Source organism: Lutjanus erythropterus, chromosome 19 (genome assembly GCF_056507025.1).
Source record: "Lutjanus erythropterus isolate fLutEry1 chromosome 19, fLutEry1.hap2, whole genome shotgun sequence".
Taxonomy (NCBI): Eukaryota; Metazoa; Chordata; class Actinopteri; order Lutjaniformes; family Lutjanidae; genus Lutjanus; species Lutjanus erythropterus.
In genome coordinates, this window is record NC_139335.1 from 25,378,598 (window position 1) to 25,403,284 (window position 24,687).

Sequence of the window (24,687 nt, forward strand, 5' to 3'; positions counted from 1 at the left end):
CAACAACTAGTAATGCTTTGTTACTCTGAATAAGTTTACTCAATAAAAAGTATAACATAAGTCTAATGTTTTTAGACATTTTAATGCAGAAAAGTAATGCATATTATAGCTTTAAGGTCAAATAAAAAGTAGTTGATGTTACAACCTACCCCACTACTGGGGTAAATTGGAACATTAGCTTGGGATAGGTGTAAGAACGAAGGATAATTTGTTGAATTAAAAAATTCTTAATTCAGCAGCAACAACAAAAAAGAACCAAATAACTTAAATAAACAATTTTGAATAAGGTAAACAATTTAAAGTGACACAAAAAGACTTTGTGTGTGTGGACTGTATTCCTGGACGTGCATGTGTCACATTGAGGTTCAATCACTGTCAGGGCTGTGGCAAATGTAGATGGCTGCCCCTGGGGTGCAGGCTTTGAGCGCCCAGAACTGATAACGTACACACCTGACCCACACTCCTTTTGGCCTCGAGTTTACAAAGTGTTCCATTCAAACACTGCAGAAATTCTCATAATTTTAATGAAGTGTTACAACTGTCCCCACCTCAAGTAGACATTACATAGCTAACTGTTTTAGCATGTGGGCTTAAAGATATAGCATGAATGCAAAGCATCAAATTAAACAAGAGAAACTGCCACTTTAGGTTATGCAAGTCAAACCACTTTATGTGCAATGCACTGAACGCTAAGCAAAAAATAATCTTGATAAAATTTTATTTTCCTATCTGAAAGTAATTTTCTGACTGTGCTGGTCATAGAAACATGCAGCTTCTCCACTTGATAGGAAATAGGAGAGTACAATATTGACGACATCATCACAGCACGTTTTTCTTATTGGTCAAACTGTCAGGGTTACAACTAACCTGGTGTTACAACACTTCCCACTCCCCCAACTTTAACTGATCATCTCAGAATTGCACAGGATTGTCTGCATTGTCTTAAAATCCACATTCATGACCCTTCCTTCTTCTTGTGTTGATAAGTTCCTTTCTGCTACAGATTCAATAAGCCAATTTACGTGATATTTGTGAGAATTTAATTTCTGATAACACTAATATTTTTGAAACGCATTATGAGTTTGAAAGACTGTTCTTGACTTTGGAAACGTGGGTGTGGGTGAAAGCCCTGCAAAAAGCTTGTAAGTGGACCTTGAGTTAAGACTGGTTTTTTTTTATAATTATTTGATCTGTTATGGAATTGTTTCTCTATTTCTGCTATAACACATAGACTCTAGACTCTTATTTTGACAAACAGGATGCCACAAAACAAAACTCATCTAGAATGTAGCATGAAATCCCTGCTATACATCTGTATGTCATGTGGACAGCAGACATGGTACCAGAGCTCTTTTCAAATAACTGAATAACTGTATGTCCACAAATGCTTTTGGATTGGCATCTCTAATTTATAAAATAAATGAATTTCCTTACCTTATTGGTCTAGTGTAATTACACCCAGGCTTTGTGCAATCTCTTTCAATTGTTCCATCACCTAGTCTATTAAATATTTAGGTACACTGACAGTCTACGCCCCCTAAATGTTCTCCAGAGGAGATCAGAGATTTTCAAATTATTTATTGAATGTGATCCAAATGATAAGAACCAGTTTTATAACACAGTTCCTTGTGAACCAGATTAGAGACTGCTGGACATCACACATCTCTGCACCAAAATGCTTGATTGTAATTCCTTAATTTTGACTGTCACATGCTGAAGCACTGGATTATGTATTAGCTATAGCAGCTATTACTTTTTTTGATAGCCTACACAAAACTATTATCATATTGATGTTGTTTAAACGTTTTATTATTCCACCTTAATCTCAACTCACATATTAAAGTCTATATCAGTGTTTCTCAATCCTGGTCCTCAGGGACCCCTGTCCTTTCCCTGCTCCACCACACCTGATTCAAATGATCAGCTCGTCATCAAGCCTCTGCAGAAGCCTGATAGCAGCCTGATCATTTGAATCAGGTGTGATGGAGCAGGGAAACATCTAAAACATGTAGGGCAGTGGTCCCTGAGGACCAGGATTGAGAAACACTGGTCTATATGACATTTTGTTATTCTTTTGAATGACAATATTCTGTTTTGTTCAGCAGATGTTTTTCATTCAGCATGCTGGTCAGTCCATCTGGCAGTTTGATTTTGATATTTTCATGGCTAAAACATAGTTTGTTGTACTGTAGCTAACTAGCGAACAAACAAATAAATAAATTAATTAAAGCTAAATTAGATTAATCTGGTATAAATTAGTATGAACATTTTTGAGGAAGCAAATATTTTAAATACAAGTTAAACTTTTACCACTATTTTACCAAATCAGGTCTTTAAGGAAACTAATATTTCCAGATATCTCAAAAACCCTATTAAGTTTCTCATTCCAAATACATAAAAGAAGTTCACTTTAAGATATTACACAGATCTTACACAAAGCAGATATTCCTGCTGTGTTTTTTCAATTAAAAAAAAGTAACTGAACCTATTTCTCTTATTCTCTGAACATAGTTAAGTTGAAGTTTCTTTACTGATTTCTGCCACCTGTAATAGATTAACACCTATACTGCAAGATATGGTCTTGTTTTGTAAATTCTGAATTGTAATACTGGTTCACTGTCTATTAACAATGTTTTTCAAATGATTATGTCATATTGGCAAATACCACATCCATGAAGCTAGAATGCTTGAAAAAAAAACCTTTATTCTGTGTTGAACTGCAGCACATCTTTGAACCTGCATCCGAGAAAGTCTTCATGACATTTGAAATAATTGGAAAATTACTCTTTGAAAAAATAAAAGAAAGAAAACAGTTGGATTATTTAGGTTCAAGTTTTAATTTCCCTTGTACTGTTTAATCATCTATTTTTTTTATATTAATTCATTTATTTACTCATTTATTGTTGTTTTGTTTTGTGTTTACTTTCCTTTTTCATGTTCAATACCTGTTTAGTGATGGGTTTAAAATTGATATTTTTATAGGTTATATGGTCGATTGTGATGCACAGTTCTTTGACTAATGTAATGTTAAATTAAGTATGATCAATAAAAAAAAAAAAAAGAAAAAACTTTTACCACGCCCAGGCAGTAATCACGTGGGATGTTACGCTTACAGCTTATATAAACGTTTTCACGCGAGACTTACAGTCTTGTCCTCTTCCGTTGGTGCTGGTGTCTGGTGCTGTGAAGCTCCAACTCCAGCATGCAGTTTTCACGTGTTGTGATGCGATCATGCCTAAATATGAAGTTTGCTGCAGACGAGCCGCCGTGAACAGGTAATTAAGTGACGGGTAGTTGCTGAGATAAAGGTGTGAGGAAGTCTCGAGGCTGTTTCACGTGTACTGTGTTAGCCGGCTAGCTGTTAGCTGTCCTTGTGTGAGGCTAACACGTGGAGGAAGACCGTGTTCGTCACAAGTTTCAATTTTTTTTAAAAAGAGATTTTAGACAACCAGAGGACATGCAGTAAATACACTGCCACATAGTTACATGACTGCGTAAGTACATGGTAATTTGCATCATGTAACATCAAGAACGTGGCCTTCCTCTGGTCACCAGCTTATGTCTTTGAACTATAAATTTATTGTCTTAATTTGTTTTTTTCTTCACAAGCAGCTTTTGCTGACGTTGAATGAGGCTCCTCTTCCTGCCAACAAAAGCGAAGTTCCTTCATCATCATGAAAGGTAAAACTGAAGAAAGGTTGTTCAAGCTTTGGCTGACTCTGCAGTGCATAATGATGAGTTTTGTTATCCCTGTCTGAAAAATACAAATGTGGAAAACAATGGTATCTGACCTGCAGCAGAAAGACGTGTGTTAACACCTGCTGCTGATTGGCAATCACTAATGAAATGCGGTATTGCAGGTTCATGGCTCTAACTGTGCTGCTTGCTGCAGACCAAGGGGAGGATGAGAACATGGTGACAAGGTTTGTACCACCCTGCTGCTTGTGATCCATGTTGCTGATTCAGTGATGAAAACTGCTGCATAGGAAGTGCCGTCTGATGCGACAACTGACGATGGCAATAGCTGTTCTGAGAAATACTCCTACTTTTATTTCTAGTGTGCATAATCTGAATACTTTGATGAGCTGGATGTTAAATGTCTCCCTACAGGTCTTAAGATCTGCTAAGCAAGACTGTAAGACATCACGCCGGTGCTGACGTGATTTAACAGGTAAATGTTTATGACTGACACTTGATAATTTAAGTCAAGCCAGTGATGATACAAGTTATCCCTGTCTGAACTTAAGTGTGGAGTCATGGTAACCTGAGGCTTGACTAGAAATACGGGACCACAATGTTTTGTGTTTATAAATTATATTAAGTCTAATTTGTTCTTTTTTTTGCAGGTGAAAATCAAAGGGGAAATTGGACACTCCATCATCTTGTGACTGATCCAGATGTCAGACACCACAGTATAATGAATATAGATTTATGCAACTGAAAAAACATGTTTGATTAAACCATGTTTAATAAAATTAAGAAATGTAAAAAATTCAAGTATCCAGCATGTGAAAAGTAACATGAATCCTGTAAGCATCGGTCAGTCCGTTTTGAAAGATGATCTGTAAGATTTCTTCTTCAAATTGTCCAAGAAAATCTGCTCCTCTTGCAGATATTCACGGTCCTGTGTGCACGAAAAGAGAGTATTAAGAACAAACCAAACTTGAAATGACAGCCATCTACTGGCTAACATTGCAGCCAGCTGTACGTGTTGATGTGTGGTTGTGAGTGAGCCACAACATGTTGCAGTTGGCTTGTTTGTGTTCATATTGAAAATAAAAGCGTTTACACAAACTTGTGTTTGAGTTAAATATTTTGCAAAATCTGAAACCACAAGTGCCTAATAAATGTACATCTTTTGTCTTGACAGCCTTCACTGTTGTTTCAGTGATTTGTTAAATGGTGTATTTAAGACTTATTTTAAATGCCAAGTAATAGAGGTCAAGTAAGGAATCTTGATTTGATAAACTTGAGATTGTACAAACATACGTTTTATAATTAGATAAAACTGTAGAGATCTCAGTAGGTTTAGGGACCAAAACACCTGAAGGTTCAGGGAAAGTTCATGGTTTGGGTTAAGATTATAGCTCTCGCGAGATCTCTATCTGGGTGGTAACCCTAGATTAAAAAAAAAAAAAGAATCTCGCACATGCGCATTCAATTTAGCATAGTAACGCTTACCTGCCATATCGAGGAGGGAATCCTCGCGAGAGTAATGATTTTAACCCAAACCATGAACTTTATACAGCCCAAATCGAGTGTTTTTGAACAGTGACTCAATCAAGTCTTAAAGTTAATTATCGAACATAATTACAGTATTGCAAAAGCACGTCATTTCTTCATTTAAGAAACAACGCGTGCACATCTCGCGAGATTTCCCAAATCTAAGGTTCCTATCTAGACACGACGACCGCGCTTTTGCTTGTATCCATGGACTGCAGGCGCTAACAATGGCTACTATAATCACTCTGGGAGCCCCATCAAAATATTCTTCTCTCGCGGAGTTTGAAGGTCACATGCGTTTGTACAAGGAGAAAACCAAGAGTTCATTTGTTGTTTTAAAGAGCGACAAATGTTTTGGAAAAAATGGTAAGTTTGTTGGCTAACTAGCCAGCTAGCTAAATTAGCTTGTGGTTGCTACCAATGTCAGTCTGTACTTGTGCTTTGGTCGTTGTATCTGGACACAAACTTGAGGTAACGCTAATCTCTCTCCACAGAATTAATTTTAACAGGGAAGGCTGTGCACTGGCAGCTGAAGACGGTCCCATACGATGGTACACCCTTCGTATTGCTCGGCACCAAAACGTTCGTATGCCACCAGGGGCGAGATAAACATGCCGCAGTTAAAAGAAGAAAGCAAGAAGAGAAATTGGTAAGTACTTCTGAGTCAACACAGCGCTAGATTAGCCATAAGTTAGTCCACTGATATAACCATGTTGCTGTTTGTGATTTGAAATACACCGGTTGAGCAACTACAGTCCACGATGCTACAGTTTAGTACTAAGAGTGTAACTTTTCCTGTATTTTCAAGCGTGTTTGTGTGCAGGTTTGAGTTCCTAGAAACTACACATCACGTAGGGTGCTTATCAAATTGTTTTTTAAATCCGCTGTTTCGACATCATCAAGGATTATTCGCATTAGCTGCAAACTTCTGATACAGCAGACCTCACATTATTCTGAACACAGTAGGTTTAGCCTACATGTTAACTTTCTTTCTTTCGGGACAAATAGGAAGGTTATGGTTTTGGTGGTGGACTCACTGTATGCATTCTATCCAACTTTTTTTTTTTCAGGCAAAGCAACAGAAAGAAGACAGTACTTTTGAGGAGACCAGGAAGTTGATGCGGACATCAAAAAAGACTGGTTGTCCTGCAGCCATATATGCAGTGCATATATGTAGATTTCCTGATTTCAGGGTAAGATGTTATCTAATGTAGACTGCTTTGTTTCCAATATTCATGTGCAGTCTGAGTTCCATTATTCACTATGTCACTGTTATTTTTCTGTTCCTGTTTTAGTCATATCTACGATGATATTGAATCAGTGGTTCTAAAACTGTAGGGTACAGAGCCACTGCCAATAGGGCATGGATGACCAGGGGAAAAATATGGAGTGAAACTTAGTTGAATAAATATGACTTATGTTGGGAAAATTGAACACAAGTTTGCTGATGCTATTGTACAGACCTTTTGTTCACTAAGATTCAACTTAGAATCTTTTTTTTATTAGTTGCGTTCTCTATTACTAATGATTCATTAAAAAAAATGTGTAATTTTTTCAGCTTCTGAAGCGGGGCATTGCAGAAAAAAGTTCGAAAACCACTGTACTAAACTATTGTAAAAGACTAAATAGAATTGAGTGCTTGATCTGAGTTTTGTGTTTCTAGATACATGATGACACCCCGTATCAGAGGCGAGAGACCTCGGCAGCTGTGAGAAAAGCGATAAGTGGAGACCTGTCAAATGTGCAAACAGAGCAGATGTTCGCTGCTTATTTCCCACATGTGACAGAGCATAAACACCACCCTCTTGTTGAAAAGGTTTGACCTTTCCTGGTTTCTTTCTAAATTCTGTTCTGTATATGCAGTTGTTTGGCACTGGTTACTCTTATTACAAGCAGCACAAGCTATGGTTATCAGTGCTTATTAATCAACAGTCTGTTTATTTGTTGAAGATATCGCTGGTGACTTCAAATTTGGTCTTCTTGAACTTGCAGGCACAGAAGGCGCGCGAGCCCATTAAAAATCACATAAAGAGACTGACACTGGCGGGGTCAAAGGAGGTGCTGAAGGTCAGGTGACATCTCAACAGCTATGTCAGTGAGTTTTTCCAAGGCTCAGGGGCAAGAATATATTAAAATTCTGTTGTGTCTTCATATGTTGCAGGACCTAGTGGAGGCCTGGAAGCAAGATGGATGTAATATTGAGTACAGACCCTCTCAGGAGAGAGTTGGCAGCACTGCTGAGAAGTTCCTCCTCTGTTTTCAGACCCCATGGCAGAGGAGGCTTTTGGTGCTGTATGGGCAACAAATGTGCTTGCTTGAGGCAACGTATCGTACAAGCAGGTATTGAAATGAAACTTTTTAAAATCTGCCTGACTATTCTGCTGAAATTTGTGAACATTTAATCCACCCAGAATGTTACTAGTGCATTGGAGAATACGTAATATAATAATCCACTTAATTTCTCTCTTAGGTATTCAGTACCCATCTTCTTCATCTATGTGAGGACTAATGTAAATTACATTGTGGTTGGAGTCTTCGTCACACAGTCTGAGAGGAAGGAGGACATCAGAGAGGCTTTGGAGGTGTTCAAAAAGTGGAATGCAGACTGGAACCCGTCCAACTTCATGGTCGATTCCTGCAAGGCAGAAATTGGGGCTCTCGAAGAGGTGTTTGCCGGTAAGTATTTAAATTGTCTTGTTTCCTACATCTGCTTTAAAGAAATATTAACTTTTGCGTAGCAAGTCAAAAGATGCAATACATAAAATTACTGTGTTGCCTTCATTTGCTGTGTCCATTATTTAGGATTTACCTCCACCACTCTGTTTATTACAAACCATTTGACACATGCAACACATTTTTCTTGATTTTCGTGTTCACATTTAAGTTAAGTTGTACAGGGGCACAATTAATAAATAGATTTAACCAAATTAAGGTATTGTGAAATATAGTGGGAAATATAACTACTCAAAGCCTGCAGGTCACAATTAACAAGAGTGAAAATCCTGTACACTCTGTTCTTAGATTCCAAAGTGATCCTCTGCGATTTTCACCGGGAGAAAGCGTGGATATCATGGACCAAAAAGAAGGATCACGGAGTGACGTGTAAGGAGGAAGTTTTGAAAATGCTTCGGGCCATTGCAGACTCTGGGACAGCTGAAGAATTTGAAAACAGCACCCTGTTCCTCAAACAGCACCCTGCCTGGCAGACAAACGAGAGGCTGAGAAAATGGTTCTCCACCAAATGGCTCTGCCAAGTAGAGGTTTGTGCAACATTTTTGGCCAGTGCACATTTAAGGGTTTAAAATAAGACCTATTCAATGTTTCACACGTTCAACTTGGACTCCTTATAAATGTGACTATAATTGCAATTATGATTTTGTATGTCCTGAACTAGAGATGGGTCAATGCATTCAAGAAAGAAGACCTGAGGGTGGCTGTCTACACAAACAACGGCATTGAGAGGCAAAATGAAACTCTCAAAGACTCGTACCTGAAGGGCTACAAGGACTGCAGTCTTAGTGACACAATCACTGCTATTGTGCAGGATTTTCTGCCAAGATCTTATCAAAGGTAAGAATAAAAAAAAAAATTAAAACACAAATGCAATGTCAGGCTTCTGTTACTGCATCTAAACTGCTATGCATCTTTCTGCACCCTTGTTGTTCAATTAAATAAATATCCTCTGACCCTTGTGTAGTAAATACCAACAATAACTTCAGCTGCCTATAAACTCAAACATATTTCTGTTCTGTACTCATGGCTGATAAATAATAATCATACTTAGTCTGTACTGTCATTTAATATCAGATCCAGTGTGCTGGAGGACAGAGACAAAATGTCATTGTCCAAATATTTTGACTGTAGGCCTATATTAAGAAGTAATTTAATCTTTATCTGCTCGCAGGTACATTGAACTGAACTCCAAATGTTCAAGTGACTACCGGGCATACAGCCAAAATGTGCTGCCATACCTGTGTGACAAACCAAAAATTGTGGCTGAGCACATCATGACAAGGCACCAGGAGTCACTGATGTTCACAAAGGGCCAAGTAACGTCTGCAGGGGAGGCCATCTTCAAAGTCAGCAGTCAGACAACGACGCAACAGTACAGTCAGACAAAGCCACAACAGCACAGTGTGTTCTTGGGATCAGAGAATCAGATGCCGTCATGCTCATGTAAAGACTGGCAGAAAAACCTGCTCCCATGTAAGCACTTTTGTGCAGTGTTCAACCTGGTACCTGGTTCCAGCTGGGACAGTCTGTGCCTCGCATACAGGGAGAACCCCCTGTTTCTGCTTGACGAGGAGTGCCTGAAGCACGCCGCTGACGGCTCAGATAGCTCTGTGGCATACGCAGGTCGTCGCGTTACAGTGGCCAAACCCGACTCCAAGCAGCAATCGAAAGCGCGGAAGCGTCAGAAGTGTTGTAATCTGTTAAAAGATTTGGCAGACAAGGTCTACCAACTCCAAGATGAAAGCTCCATGGACAGGGTGATCGTCAAACTGGAGGACATTCTGGAGGATATCAGACAGCAAGCTCCACATGATGGGTCTATCACCCTGTCCTATACGCCCCCATCTAAGAGGAGGTGCGCGGATGCTGCCGAGCACCTCAGGCCCCTGGAAAAGGTGAACCGCAGAAAAATGCAGTTCTCTGGCACAGTGGGCCGCCGTGCAGAGATGGCTAGAAAGATGCACACATCAATTAATGTATGATGACATTTCCTGTGCGTGCAGGACAAGACCGGATCCAAAGGCTAGCAGTCAAACTTGCCATCTTGCAGCATAATGTCTCACCGTTTTTTGTTTTTCTTTTTGTGTTCTTGTTTCTTTATGACCTTGCAAAGATGATTGATGTTCTTATTTTGTACAAACTTTTTCACATTTGTATTAATAGCTTCAAGCTACTACAAGGAACTTTGATATTGTTTATTTTGGTGGCCTCTGTGGACAAGGGGGCAAAAATAAGAAAGAAAAATCCTGCTTCTTTATAAATGCCTAATATACTACTCACTGTAACTTTAACTGGGAAAATGTAAACCTGGGCTTTTCCGGTGTGCATGCCGGTGGCAGGCATTAAGAATAAATAGAATAATAGAAATGGCCAATGTTCTCGCTGTTGGTCTTGTTTGCTTATGTAGGCCATGTAGAGGCGACAGTATTAAACTGAGACAATTTCATAACCTGTTAAAAACTCCTTGTAGTTTGTTTAATAAATATTGTTGCTGTATTGTAATAAAGTTGGTATCTGAATTTCTTTAAAGTACTTTACAAATGCACTTTAAACACTTAACATTCTCTTACACCAGTCGGCCCCTGAGAAGAGCAGACAGAATGACAGTTTGCATTTTAACCAAACAAAGGAAGAAAGTTTGGGCGCCCTGTCTTAGACTTTACTGTTTAGTCATAAACTACTTTAATTTTTTTCACATCAGTTTTCCCTTCAGTTCACCCCCCCCCCCCCCACTCACACACACACCGGGGCTCACACTGCCTCTCTGTTTCTCTCCCTCTGTACAGTGTGTGTCTGATCTGATGAACCTTCTTCATCAGCAGGATATTTTATAAAGTCTCCCGATAAATAAAACTCAGTTTTTGGATTTTTCACTTGGGATAATGTTTCCACAACAGTTTAATGATGGAGCCTTTTAAAATGATCAAAACTAATGCAGTATTGAATGAGATGGGCACCAACCAGCTGCAAAATCTCATGAGGGTTTCGCTCTTTCATTCTAGGGTTACCATCTACACAAGACCCTGCGGTGGTTTTGCACCTTCAGTGTTGTGTCATACACCAATGTAAATGATCATGTGACTACTTCTTTAGAGCACTTAAAGACCAGGATGGAAACACTAAGTTTCACATAGGTCTTTCCCATGGCTTCAGAACAAAGTGTGAATTTACTAGTTACCTTTTCTGCAGTGTACTTCCACAGAGCCAGACTCGCCTGAAGAGCCATGGACTGAGAGTTGGCAAATGAAGAGGGAGGGGGAATATTCAGGGTCGATGACAGCTCAGGGTTTGGCAGCACTGAACTTACATCTATAGACAAAAGTAACAAAACCTTGTTATATACTTAATATTAAACAGGTTTATTTTCCTTCCAATAACCAGAATGTACCTCACCTGGTAAAATGGGTGGAATCATTTGTGATAAAGATGAAATTGGAGGGTCTTGTCTCAGCCCCTGTGTCTCCTTCTGCAGATGACTTAACCGCATTCGCTCCTGTAACAAGTGTTTAGGCACAACCACAGTTACTGTTTATGTTCTGTTCATACTTTATGTAAAGCAGAAGCTCTAGACTGAAGAGTGAGCTGTTTGAGTGAGACACACACACCTGAAGGATTCGTTGTTCCTGCTGCCTCAGCCGCTCTGTCTGTGTGTGGATATTTGTGAGCCTTGCCTCGTGCTCAGCCTCCACGCGTTTGGCTTCCTGCAACGCTCGTTCTCCCTCCTCGTGCTTCTCTGCAGCGAGCTGCGAAGAGCGCATACTGTGGTCAAATACATATTCTTGACTCCACTCTTACATGTAGGAGTCTGTAGTGTGAATTACCTTGCTAAAGGCCTCCACCTCCTGGGATCGAGTCTTGAGTCTCAAGGCCATGCTGCTTATTCTCTCTTTCTCTCTGTCCAGTTCTTCTTTCAGTCTTTCCAGAGTCTCTCTCTCGTGTGCCACAGCCAGCTCCTTTTGTTTCAGCTCAGCAGTGTGAAGCTTTAGGTCAGCTTGTTCCTACAACAGAAACTATATTTATTATTTTGTTTTTGTTTCTTGTGTGTTCCAGAGAGCGCAAAAAACTTGACTTTATGAATACATCCCATTATACCTAATGATTTAAAGGAGCAATCAGTATATTTACTATATTAAATCATAAAATGACCATGATATATCATAAGAGGTTAAGGAAACATTTGACAGTAAAGCTGAAACTAGCATGTTCTCCTTTGAAACTTCCATTCCAGACTGGAACAGCTGTTTTTGTTTGCCCGTTTCACATTTATTAAGGTCCGAACACACTGAAAGCATTTGACTCACACGTTTTGAAGTACACGTATTGTTATAAATGGCTGGACGCACACTAAAAGCATTTTAGGGTGCGTCAAACTGCCTTGACGTTGCCACTCTGGCCATTTTGGAGCACCAAATGAGGGCCAAAGGTTTTTTGTGCAGCACCTGCTTGGAGAAAGCTAAAACAATTTTTTAAAAAAAAGCATGGACTTGAGATGTAGGAGAAAAATAAAATAATTTTTTTTTGTGTCCTCTGAAACCTTTCTCACTGTGCTGCATTATTATAAACTATGATGAAATGTCCAGATGCCATCTCTCCTCTTCCTCTTGGTGTGTGTTGGTGTTCTCGCTTGTTGGGTTCTGTCATGAAAAATGTCCTCAAACTTCTAACTGTTGTGAATGACTATGTTATCCTGGCAGCATCAATACAAAAAACATGAATCGCGCACCATTTACTCATTATATAGATCGACATGAAAAAAGGTAAGGATATTTTCCCCCAGAGAACACAGAATATTTTATTAAGGAAAAAAATTACTACTACTACTTTAAGCATGACTTTTAAAATGCTTAGTTAGTTAGTGAATTGACTTTTGAAATAAAAGAATAGCATACTGTTTCTCCTTAGTGAAACTCACCTGTGCCAGACTGATGATGGAGCCCTCTCTCTTCTCCAAGAGGCTGCTGACTTCCCGCTCAGTCCTCTCATGCCTCTGCTTCTCCAGGGCATGGAAGTGGGTCCACTCAGCTGCCAGCTTCCTCCTCTCCTCTGCACAATGCTGCATCACTGACTTCTGCTCCTCCAGTAATGCACTCTGACGGAAACAAGAGACGGGCAGGAGAAGTAAGAATGAGATGCATGGTATCGTGACAGGGCACTTGTCCACGACCGGCACGGACGTATTTGTTCTTCAGCCTCACCTTAGCTCTTTCCAGCTCCTCTCGTTCCATGTTGATCTGCATGGTAAGGCCACGCCGCTCCTCCTCCAGGCCTCGTTGTGTAGACTCTGCCTTTGCCTGCTCTGCTGTCATTTTCCAGCGTTCCTGAGGCATCCAAAAAAAAGTCCGTCTTTGACTGGGAAAGCAGCAGTTTATTTCAGGTATGCATTTGCAGTATAGCAATACTCAGGAGTGGAAGTAATGAATTACAACAATTCCAAAAAAATATATATTCAATTGGATACAGTACAAAGACAAGATATTTCATGTTAAAACTGATTATCTATTGTGTTCTGTAAATATACACTTATTCTGAATTTGATGCCTGCAAAATGTTCCAAAGAAGTTGGGATGGGGTCATGTTTACCACTGTGATACATCACCTTCTACTTTTAACAACACTCAGTAAGCATTTGGGAACTGAGGACACTAATTGTTGAAGTTTTGAAAGCAAAATTCTTTCTTTTTAATGCTTGATACAAGAGTTGAGTTGAACTTCATAATGCACCACACATTTTCAATGGGAGACAGGTCTGGACTGCAGGCTGGCATTTTGTAGTTTCACTTGTAGACTCGACAGTACTTCTACTTGAGTACAGATTTTCAGTACTCTCTCCAACAGCAAATGCATCCATCCTAAAAAAAAAGTCTATTTTTAAAGCCTGATTTCACCCTGACCTTCTCAAGCTGTCTCTGCTGCTCATTGAGCTGAGTGTCCATCCTGGAAATGATTTCCTTGAGGTACGCTCTCTCCTCTGCCATGGCCTTCTGCTGCTGGGCCAGACGGTCCTGCATGACTGAAACATTAGAGAACGACCTTAACCCACTTGCAATGTGATACCATCTACATCATGCCATTAGATAACTTGCATCTTGACCTATTTGTACAAAGTGTGTGTGTCTGAAGTACTTCGAAGCTGCTCGTCTCTGTGCCGTGCCCCCTGCTCCAGGCCATGAGCCGTGTGTTCATGTGTGCTCTCCACTCGAGAAGAAAGCTCCCCGAGCCGAGAGGTGAATTGCTCCATCTGCTCAATCACCACCGCAAGAGACCTGAACAAAAATTGCGGAGATGTTACAATAAATGACAAAAATCTCTGAAATCATGACCAAGGTTGGTTGGGCAATGTTATAAATCTGTCTGGATACCGAAAATAAGCAATAAAAAATACATTTTTCCAATCTCACTGTTTAAGTGGAAGACATTCTGCAGTTGTTTGCTCTTGCTACACACTATACAGTACATGAGGCTTATTCAGGTAGTTTTTAGATGGTCCACATATGAAAAAAGTGAAGTGCCAAGGGGCTGTACGTTTGCATTTCTCTTTCATATTAGGCCTGCTATATAACAAACACATATCAGCACATATCAAGTGTATAATTACTAGTAGAATTCTACATGGGACTGGATTCCTTGGATAACATCTTACCTGGTCTGAGATGTTGCGCTTGTAACAGCATCAATCTCCTCGTCCTTTAATTTCTTCAGTCTGTGAACTTGGTCCTCGTGGTCCTTCTTCATCTCCAAGATAGATTTCCTTGACAGCAAAGTAGGATAAATACATGATTAACTCTAGTGTCATTTATTTATCACAATTTATTGAGTCATCTAAAAATTAGATTAATTTGAGGGGGGATTCTGGGTACAGTATTACTCAGCAACAGTAACCAGATAACTCTTAGTTAACCTGCCTCTTGAAACAGACCCTGATGTACATTAAACTGCATTATATAGTGTAAAAATTAAGCTGAAAGATTGAAAGATGTTCATTTTGATAAAAGAAAGTAGACTAACTTTACTGATTACTATGTTGCTATGTTTTGTGGTGCCTATGGAACTATTATTTTTTGCTTCATCCTGTTTTTATATATTACTTTAAAGACAACTTTTCAACCAATCAGTGCTTGATAGCTGTTGCTTATACCTTTGAATTCAGAAAATTTGCTACTGCCATTGTCACAGAACCAATCTGTCACTATAGAAAAGGCCTCCCTGGTGTACCTCTGGAGTTCTCTGAGTCTGTCCACCTCGCGGTCTCTGTCTTGCTGTGCCTGGGCCAGTTTGCGCTGGTACTGAGCCTGCAGCTCTGAGCGTTCCTGCTCAGCCGATCGTGTTACCGAGGCCAGGCGCTCCATTAGATCTTCACACTCCTGCCGCACTTGTGTCTCCCTCTGGGCTGCTGATTCCTCGAGCAGCTTCACACGAGTCCTGGCCATGCGCAGAGACACTTACAGTATGAGCTCAGTACACAGACACACATAAGCTGTTTGAAGTGCAGGGAATTATGCATAATGGATGTTAAACATGTAGACAGGAGCTGCACATATGCAGGACAGAATGGGTGTGTGTGGTTTAACTACTTGTGTGCGTTTTCCATGAGCTCCATATCCTGTTTATGCCGCTGCTGGATATTCTCTAGTAACATCTGACTTTGGTCTCGCTCAAGCTGCAGGGTCTTCACCTGGACAGTAACACAGGAGGTTCAGACTGAGCTGGTGCATGGAGGGAAAGTTATTATTCCTTCTGAAAAAACAGCAGGCATTAACTTCCCATGTTTACCCCTCATCCCTATGACGGCATTCATGTACCTGTCCCTCCAGCTGGATGATGCGAGCCTGTAAAGCTTGATAGTCCACAGGTTGTTGCTCTTTCTCTTTGAGTCTCTGCAGGACCCCTGCATCCACAACGCTCCCCAGACCCAGCAGCTGAGACTGCATCACCTTTATGAGAAAAGTCAAAAACCAACCAATTGATAAATGTGTTCCTACATTTTGAATAAATCTGCAAGTAGAGATGTTTAAGTTCCTAACCTGTTGTTGCAGAAGCAGCTGCTGCAGACTGTCTGCTGAAAGGGTCACCTTTTCAGAAGACAAGGAAGGCATTAAAAGAACAATTCACCCTAAAATTGTGCATGAATCACACAGTGTGTGCGCACGTCATCAATGATAAGTTATTATTCCTACATTACTGTATTTTAACATCTACATTATCTGGGGTAACTAATATTTTCCAAGGTGGTACAAGGTGTAAAAAGTTTGAGAAACACTCATGTGGATGGAATAGAACTGCAGGTTAGAGTAAAAATATGAACTTTCAATTTTTGGCGTGAACTTAATCTTTAAAAAAAAGTCGTATTATGTGATCTTTCAAATCATGACAACCTGATGGAAGAAAAGCAACAATACCTGTTGTTGGACAGCAGTTGATGTATTTTGCATTTGATTTTGCTGCTGAACTGCTGGAAAAAAAAAAAACAAGGATGAGTAACGACCATACTGACCTGCTCACATTAGATATTAAAGCGATGTTGTAAAGTGCGACTGTATCTAAACCTACTCCAGAATTCCCAATGACTTACACCACAACGAGCCAGGCAGCATAGCCGACACAGAGTTGAGCAATGGCAGCTGTTGCTGGGCTTCCTCCGAAGCCTGACTGGGCCCTCGTGGCACCCTGGATCCCTTATCGGATGGTAAGGGGTGGGGCTGGGACTGAGGCTGGACTTGGGTGTGGCTAATGCTAGGAGCAGACACTGGTAAGGGGCTGGAAGCTTGAGGAGAGATATCTGAGGGATTAGAGGAAGTTTGTTCAAGATTAGCACGGAGATCGGTCAATGAGGAGGATGTCGAGGTGGAAGGGAGGTGAGGCTGGGTGGTGTATGTACACTCTGCAACTACAGAAGGGGACTGTGGTGGAGCTGAGGGGCAAGTGGGAATGATATCTGAACGAGAGAAAGAGTAGAATGTGAGTTAATGATTCGCTAAGATTGTGAGCGTGATGTGTTCTGAGGCAGACAGAGGTGTTAGATGTGGATCTTGTAAGTGCATACCATGCTATAGGATATGCGTAATTGTATCCACAGCAATGGCCTTAACCAATCAGAATCTAGTACTTTAACAAAGCCATACAGTAGTTTATCAGTGGATGTAACTGAAGAGCAGTTGTGTGGATGTGATCACTGCAGCTGACTTAATACCTTGCTTGGTTTCCTTCTCCCTGACAGGAGTGGAGTGAGCAGTGGGGCTGGGCTGTCCAAGAAAAGTGTTGCTGCACAAAACAACAGGAGGGTGAAAAAAATAGCAATGTGCTGTCACTGACAGTGCATGAGCTTAATGGATTTATGAAACAAATATCTTACCTAGTTTCCCTGACAGATGCAAGAATGTCCCCTCTGTCCCCGGGAGCTTGTGAAGTGCCTTGTTTACTGAAAAGAAGAGCGAATTATCATTCAGTGTTTCTTGTGTGATTGTATTTTCTTTGTGGCGTGTGGTTTCCACAGTACCTAACAGTCGACTCCAGATCAACGTCTTCTCCCAGACCTAAAAAGTCTTCCTGCTTAGACTTTTTGGCCTCAGAGTTTGACACTGACAAAGCCTTCTTCCTGCTCAGTGCTCCTGATAACCAGTCATCCTCCTCCTCTTCTTTCATCTGGCTTTTAGCGACCTCCAGCTTGGTTTGTTTGGTGATATTGTCCGATGGGGCTGGGGTGTCTGCTGCCGTTTTTGCGGCAGATGTGGCGTGGCCGCCGGTTAAGGATGGTCTTCTCTCTAGCGAAGGAGAGGACGGAACTTTTGGGGACTCTATTGAAGTCTTGGTCCCGGTAATATCACCCTCTAGAAAGGTCTGGTCGTCGTTTGTCTTGAGGCCGAGCCAGTCTGCGGAGTTGCGGTGCCGAGAGGAGTTGGGAGTGGTGGGTTTTGGTTTCTTCTCTGGTGTAGTGGAACTGACATCCTCTGTGGAAAATCTGATGATAAGCAAAAAAATCTGGTGACCACACCATGGCACTGAGACTGCTCTCATTAAGGTCTTGAGTGACATGCACTAGCAGCACTAGCTCAGATTTTGGCAAACAAAAAGGAACAAAATAAACCATAATTATCTAGACAACAGACAAATTTACATAACCATATCACCAGGGGACTATGATCCCATACAAGCGCTCAGTAGTTGCATTGAACAGATCAATGATTGGATGTGGCAGAATTTTCTTCAGTTAAACAACGATAAAACTGAAATAACTGTTTTTGGAGCCAAGGGCGAATGAAAAGTCTGGGTTCAGCTTCAATCAGTAATGTTAAAATCACAAACCAAGCCGGAAATCTTGCTGCAGCCATGGACTCAAGACAACAAGATCACAAGATTACAAGATCAACCTAGTCCAACCTGAAGAATACATCAAGAACTTGTGTCTCAGCAGGACTTGAAAAACCTTGTCCATATATTTATTTTCAGTCAATTCGACTAATGGTGTAACTGTGCCTTTACAGGTCTCCTAAAAAAAAAAGACAGCTGCAGCTAATTCAGAGTGCTGCTGCTCGTGTCCTCACTAAGACCAGAAAACTGGATCACAATACTCCAGTTTTGAGGTCTTTATACTGCCCTGTCTTCTGCTACATTATGAACCTACCAGACATCTTTTACTTTCCTATGTTTTGTTATTGATTTTTTATTTAATGCTTTTAATTGTACTGAAATGTCTCTTTATATTTGTTTATGTATCCTCTACATTTTGTCTTGATGCCTTTTATGTTTTATGAATTGCCTTGCTGTTGAAATGTGCTATACAAATGAACTTGCCTTGTCTTGCATAGTGTTTTGTTTAGCATGGAAGGCAAAAAAAACCCAGCAGAAAGCACTAAGATTTGACTACACACACACACACCTGACAGATTGTCTGCGAGACTGGCGCCCTTCAGGCGTGGATACCAGTGTGGGCTGATAGGAGCCAAATGTGAGGTCATCTTCTAAAAGTGATTCTGATGAAGGGAAACAAAGTTAGCTTTCAAATATTTCATTCTTTTAAAACTCATACTAAGCAGAAGGCCACGGCGCTCAATTACCTTTTACATCCGAGGTCTTCTCTTGCTGCTTCTCTTGAGACTGTGGCTGGTCTTTCCTCTCACCCGTCGGAGGTCGCTCCAGGAGACGAGGTGATGTCAAACTCTCCAGGATCTCATCTAGCCTTGTGCGAGCTCTCTGAGGGGGCTCACTCCTGAAAAAAATATGGGACAGAGACATAATATGCCACGTGCCATGTTAAGATACAAAGAAAGGCAGGGAAGGTTAGCCATTTTTGTAAAAACAAGAAAGAGAAGGCAAAACAAAGTGGAAAAGAACAAACATCCCTGATGCTGAAAGATGTTGCTTTGTAAAACATTGTCAAAGTTTAGCTTTTAGCTGCACGCCAAAGCACTGACGCAGTAATTATTTATCATTTGAGCACTATAAATAAAGACAACAAAACAAAGCTGCTACCTTTCCTTGTTGGACCAGAGCGCAGTCTCTTTTTTCTTGGGTTTGTTTTTATCGCTGTCAAATCCGAGTGCATCCATTAGGTCATCCTTATCATCATCAAATGTAAGATCACCTCGGGTCTTTGCTGCCTTAGCTGATGAACAAAGAATTAGCACACATATTACTTCAGTGTTTGTTCGCCCGAAGTTTTAAAACAAAGAAGCATCATTTCAGGCTCACATGTTTCAGTCTTTAGGACAGGAGATGCTGCAGGAGATGGTGCAGATTTTCCAGGTTTGGCCCGCTGAATGTTAGATTTAGACTCAGGCTTGGTTTCTTCTGGAGGTAAGTCATCAAGTAGATCAGCCAGGGGGTCATCGAGATCTGCAGCGGAAAACAGATTCTTTTCATACTGTTTCTGAACATCAGATTGTAAAGCAGTAAAAATTAAAAAGAACATTATTTATTATGAGTTTTAACTGAACATATACTGTATGTTTGTATGCTGAGTTACCAGTTTAATTAGGTACACCTGTTTGTTCCACTACAATACAATAATTAGTGGTAGTGTTGCATTAGATTGCAGTCACTGAGAGGTATTTTTATATATTGTCCCCCTCCCACAACACAGGTGGACAAAATATTAGAAACACATTCTACTATATGGCAGTGAGCTCAACAAATGGTGCTGGAGGAGTGTTGCACTGGTTTCATTACACTGTACAGGTGTAGCATAGAGACTGTAACTCATGTGAGTAACTCACTGTATGGTAATACACTGTCTGGATTTTGGGGTGTTGGCCAGGGATGCACAATAAATATCAGCGTAAATAAATTCTGGGCTGATAATGGGAAATTTACTTTATTATTCCAATGATGAAATCTCTGATTTTCCTATTTGTCCTGATGTCCCATAAAACAGCGTTCCCCAACCCTGGTCCTCAGGGATCACTGCCCTGCATGTTTTTGATTTTTCCCTGCTCCAACACACCTGATTCAAATGATCAGGTTGTTGTCAGGCTTCTGCAGAGGCTTGATGACGATCTGATCATTTGAATCAGGTGTGTTGGAACAGAGAAACATCTAAAACATGCAGGGCAGTGATCCCTGAGGACCAGAGTTAGGGAACACTGCCATAAAAAGTACAGCCTGGTGTTAACAGAGATGTAAAACACACAAGGGTGTGCAGCCAGCTGAGCATCTCCTGTCTTTTCAAAATGGCAGAAATTTCTTAGTTTTTTAAAAATTTCTTAATTTCTTTCTCAGCCTTTCTTACCCTCAGGTGTGCATAAACTATGTCTTTTTAAAATACAAAAAACCTAAAATGATCATTTATCTTATTGCTATCCATGAGTACCATATATTGTGCTTCCCTCACTGTCTCTAAATTAGCTGATGCTAACTCAGGAAAGGTCAATATATTTGTGTGGGATATGAAACTTTTTACTGTGTGCGTCTCTCCTGTCCAAACTCCACACATACACCATGAAACTACAAACTGATATTATTCAAACACAAGTAAAACAAAAACAGGCCAAACACATATCTGTACTCTATGTACCTTTAGTGTGAGGTGTCTGACCAAGACCTTCATCATCATCACCACCACTGTCTAAACCAATGCAGCAGTTTGAGAAACACAAAGCAAAGCTATCAGTAAGCAGCTGTTGAGTTGTACACAGCTCAGCGTCAGAGATGGATGGAAGAAGGAGACTCTCTCACCAGAGAAGGTGAACTTCTTGTAGTTGAGTGTAGTAGAAGAAGGTGCAGAGTTTGGCTTCTTCCCTCTTGTGGTGGGTTCATCTGAGTGAAGAGGAGGAGACACAGCTCTCTCTGATTGCCGCTATGAATGTAAACTTCAAAGCCAGAAATAATATGATGCTAATAATGAGAAAACAAATTATGCGAGAACACGCTGCACAGAATTACCTGCTCCCTCTGGTTTTACATCACTTTCTAATGTGGAAGAGGCTTTCTTTGGCCCTTCATTACCAAATGGCTTTGTTTGTGCCGGAGCTGAACTAGGCTTTTTCTTTGATGCAAAAAGGTCAGCATCCATGTCATCCATGTCCTGTATAAAGACAAACCCAAAAACAACATGCGCTGTGAGTGGACCTGAGACCACGTACAGCTGAACTTTGTGTCTGGTTTTCCACTGTTTATAATGACATACCTTCATGTTCTTCAGTATGTCATTGGGATCTGCTGCTGAGACATCTGAGTCCTTGGACAGAAAAGAAAGTATTAACAAAGAGAAAAGCTGGTATTTTTGGACATGTACTAACTAAAGCTGTGACAAATAAGCCAGCTTTATAGGTCCCCCAGCAACATGTTTTAATCATCTTCAAATTTTCTTTACAACATAGACACAGAAAGCACATAACACTAAGCACAGGAAACAGGAAAGGAAAAAGTTGAAGGTTCCAAAAGGACTGGGACTTTGTGATGGGTATAATTAAGTGACTAGGCCCAATATACATGTATCTATGTGCACCTTTTCACATGTCTGTCTACATACCTCTGTGTCTCCACCATCCCTCTTTACCTCCTCTGCCAGCATACTGAAGATGTTATCAGTGGCAGAAGAGCTGGAGAAGAAAAAAATATATAACTCACAAACAGGAAGAGTCATAATTTATAATCGATGGTTTGTAACTCTTGAATTTCTCCAGCTCACCGATTCAGTGGTCCACCACGAGTTGCTTTCCCCCTTACTGGGTGTTCTGGTGAGTAAATTGTTAAGAGAAAATATTTGAACACACATAACTTTATGCAACACATGTAAATAAATCTCCTTGTAATTTTCACAGCGACAATACCACAATGATAATGATAATATTGTATGGCTTAAAACTGCAGAAGTGCTTACTTACTTGTATCATCAAATAAACTGTCAAGCACATCATCATCTCCGAATAAACCTGAGGAAAACCATGAAGGGACACACTGTTACTCAAGCTTAGAAGCTATTGTTTTTCTGTTATTCTGTATTAATAGTATGTACGTAGTTCTCGGTTGTCATTTTATTTCTGTTAATCTGCTATACTGTCTCTCTGCTCTAGTGGAGGGATCCTCCAGATGACTTGTAGATCTATGAACAGACGATCAATGAGATGGATTGGCTATATACTCCCTATTTTTTGCCTCCTACCTGTAGTGCATTTTATGGTCTCTACAAACATTGCCACCGGCACTGTCTATTAGACTTGATCTTTGCTTCATGGCACTTATTCGTGTTGTTGCTGACTGATGCTTGCTTGTGTTGTATCAGCTTTCAGATGCATATTGCTTTGGATAAAAAGCATATGCTAAGTGAAATTGTAAGATTGTTGTTTTGATGCGAGTTGTTGAGTTTTGGAGTTAGCGGCCATAGAAATGTATGCTTTCTCTCCAACATAATGGAACTAGAAGGTACTCAGGTTGTGGTGCTACAAAAAAAAAAAAGAAAAATTCAACAACGTGTCTTTCCTGAAATCATGACCATGTAACTCAAGATAATCCACAGACCTTGATGTAAGGATGTATACATGATGTTTCATGCAGAACTATTTACTTTCTAAGGAACTACACCCAACAACTGTACCACTGTGCTAGCTAGCTCAGTGGTGCTAGCATTAATGTCTACATCCCCATGCTATCACAAGCAAAAGCCTGATTAGTAGATGTGCAATTTCCTTTGCACAGTGACCCTTTAACCGCAACCTGCATATCACTAGTTGAGGCACAAACTGTGCATTTTTTTTATTTTTGGGTGAACTAGCCCTTTAAAGTTCATTCCTGCAAAGGTAAAAAAAATACACAGTCAGTGAAACTATGGGGTACAGCATAACACTTATGAACTTACTTTTGGTTGATCTGGTCTTCAGTTTTGCAGCCTGTAAGTGACAGTGAAACATACTCAGTTATTTTGGAATAGATTAACATCCATAATACTCCTGGGTCCACTGCAAAGAGCAAATCAATTGTATTGGGTGCAAACAAAATGATTGAAAACACGTGTTTAACTTTTTAAAGAATCCCATTTACACTGATAAACCACGAACACGTTGAAACCGTTTGAAAATATTGATAAACTTTGACTCACCATATTGGATCACTCCCAGTGGCGTTAACTTTGAGAGTAGCTACCTAGCTAGCCTAGCTAAATCTGATTAGGCGTCTCCCGTCTCCATTGGTAACCGCACCGTTAAACCAGTCAGCGTGCATTTCAAGGGCACAAAACACGCTTGTAGTTAATTAATATGGTCGCACATTGCAGCACCTCATTCTTTAACACAGCTCTGTTTAGTCGAGACCTTCTTCTTTTGAAAATTGGCCAGTTTAATCGAGGTAAATCAACACTGAAACGAAATCACACCTCCGCTAACGGTACACACTACAACACATACATGGACACGGCTGTTCATTAGCCAGACTGACCACTTCCTCTAATGCAGTCTTCTAAAACAAATGATATGACTCTCATAACGAATTTTAGCTTTGAGCTGCATATAAAGCATAGGGCAATTGAGAAACATCTGTGTTTGGGAGATTTACTGGAGCAGTAGCATTACCATAGTCGTACCAACCGGTGCCCGAGACAGACACTTCCTGTTTACATTCCGCGGTGCATTGTGGGTAGAGTAGTTTTTAGCGTGGACTTTAAGGAGACGCGTTTTCGAAAATGTGTTTGTTTGTGACCGCTTTTAATTTATGGAGTTACTTGTTTTGGACATCATTTGACATCTTAACCAGCTTGCTTGTTTGATGAAATCTTTGTGAAATATGTCTGTACCACCAGGTGGCGCCAGAGGAAATCAGTTACAGCAAAACTGTAGAGCTGAATAATTTGCCCTCTGAAGCCTATGTTTAATCCTGTGAGGTCTAGGCCTGATGTTGCACTCTTAATCACTGGTAACTCCTGTAAGCACAAGGCTCAAAATTTGGTTTGTAACTCCAATCCTTCATCTGCTCCTCCAACTCCATCATCACAGTGTTTCAGGTGGTTCAGAGTGGGGATACCAACATCACCTGATCTTTTTTCCTATCATCAGATATTTTTCACATGCCCTTAGTGAACAAGCAAACAACATCTTTTTAAAATGTTTTGTTTAAAATTTGTTGATTTGACCATCCGATAGCCTCAGAAATGTATGGCAGCTGTTTCAAAATGTATACATTTATTAATCAGAGCACTCACATAAGAATGCAGCACTAGCAGAGAGCTAAATATTTTTTTTTAAATTTATAAATGATTCTCTGTCAAAAACAGCAAGGGAGGCTTGTGGAAACAGCTGTTTGCAGCTT

General features: G+C 40.3%; 2 protein-coding genes, 1 long non-coding RNA gene and 2 other non-coding genes across 5 annotated transcripts; 4 read left to right on the top strand and 1 right to left on the bottom strand.

The window, feature by feature from the left end:
- Positions 1–3,128: 3,128 nt before the first annotated feature.
- Positions 3,129–4,492, top strand: LOC146309927 (uncharacterized). The gene is made up of 4 exons (XR_014772421.1): positions 3,129–3,275; positions 3,613–3,681; positions 3,861–4,171; positions 4,347–4,492. It is a non-coding gene; the product is annotated as an uncharacterized LOC146309927 (long non-coding RNA).
- LOC146309928 (small nucleolar RNA SNORD49) lies at positions 3,962–4,035 on the top strand. Its single transcript, XR_014772538.1, has one exon. It is a non-coding gene; the product is annotated as a small nucleolar RNA SNORD49 (small nucleolar RNA).
- On the top strand, positions 4,206–4,275 carry LOC146309929 (small nucleolar RNA R38). The gene has a single exon (XR_014772537.1). It is a non-coding gene; the product is annotated as a small nucleolar RNA R38 (small nucleolar RNA).
- A 34-nt stretch (positions 4,493–4,526) lies between the features above and the next one.
- fbf1 (Fas binding factor 1) lies at positions 4,527–22,623 on the bottom strand. The gene is made up of 31 exons (XM_084744212.1): positions 22,582–22,623; positions 22,275–22,347; positions 22,079–22,124; positions 21,920–21,989; positions 21,575–21,625; positions 21,331–21,472; positions 21,124–21,204; positions 20,963–21,013; positions 19,642–19,785; positions 19,423–19,555; positions 19,008–19,159; positions 18,830–18,923; positions 17,450–17,911; positions 17,306–17,371; positions 17,144–17,214; positions 16,526–16,888; positions 16,353–16,405; positions 15,978–16,025; positions 15,756–15,887; positions 15,528–15,628; positions 15,169–15,375; positions 14,597–14,704; positions 14,080–14,219; positions 13,848–13,966; positions 13,152–13,274; positions 12,869–13,045; positions 11,778–11,954; positions 11,562–11,699; positions 11,350–11,449; positions 11,135–11,265; positions 4,527–4,624 (listed from the first exon to the last, which is right to left on the bottom strand). The coding sequence occupies exons 1-31, from the start codon at positions 22,621–22,623 to the stop codon at positions 4,541–4,543; spliced, it is 3,879 nt and encodes a 1,292-aa protein (XP_084600338.1). The 3' UTR covers positions 4,527–4,540.
- LOC146309931 (uncharacterized) lies at positions 5,250–10,475 on the top strand. Its single transcript, XM_084743926.1, has 10 exons — positions 5,250–5,589; positions 5,718–5,872; positions 6,294–6,416; positions 6,887–7,039; positions 7,216–7,290; positions 7,385–7,563; positions 7,694–7,899; positions 8,245–8,483; positions 8,618–8,793; positions 9,128–10,475. The coding sequence occupies exons 1-10, from the start codon at positions 5,451–5,453 to the stop codon at positions 9,936–9,938; spliced, it is 2,256 nt and encodes a 751-aa protein (XP_084600052.1). The 5' UTR covers positions 5,250–5,450; the 3' UTR covers positions 9,939–10,475.
- Positions 22,624–24,687: the final 2,064 nt, after the last annotated feature.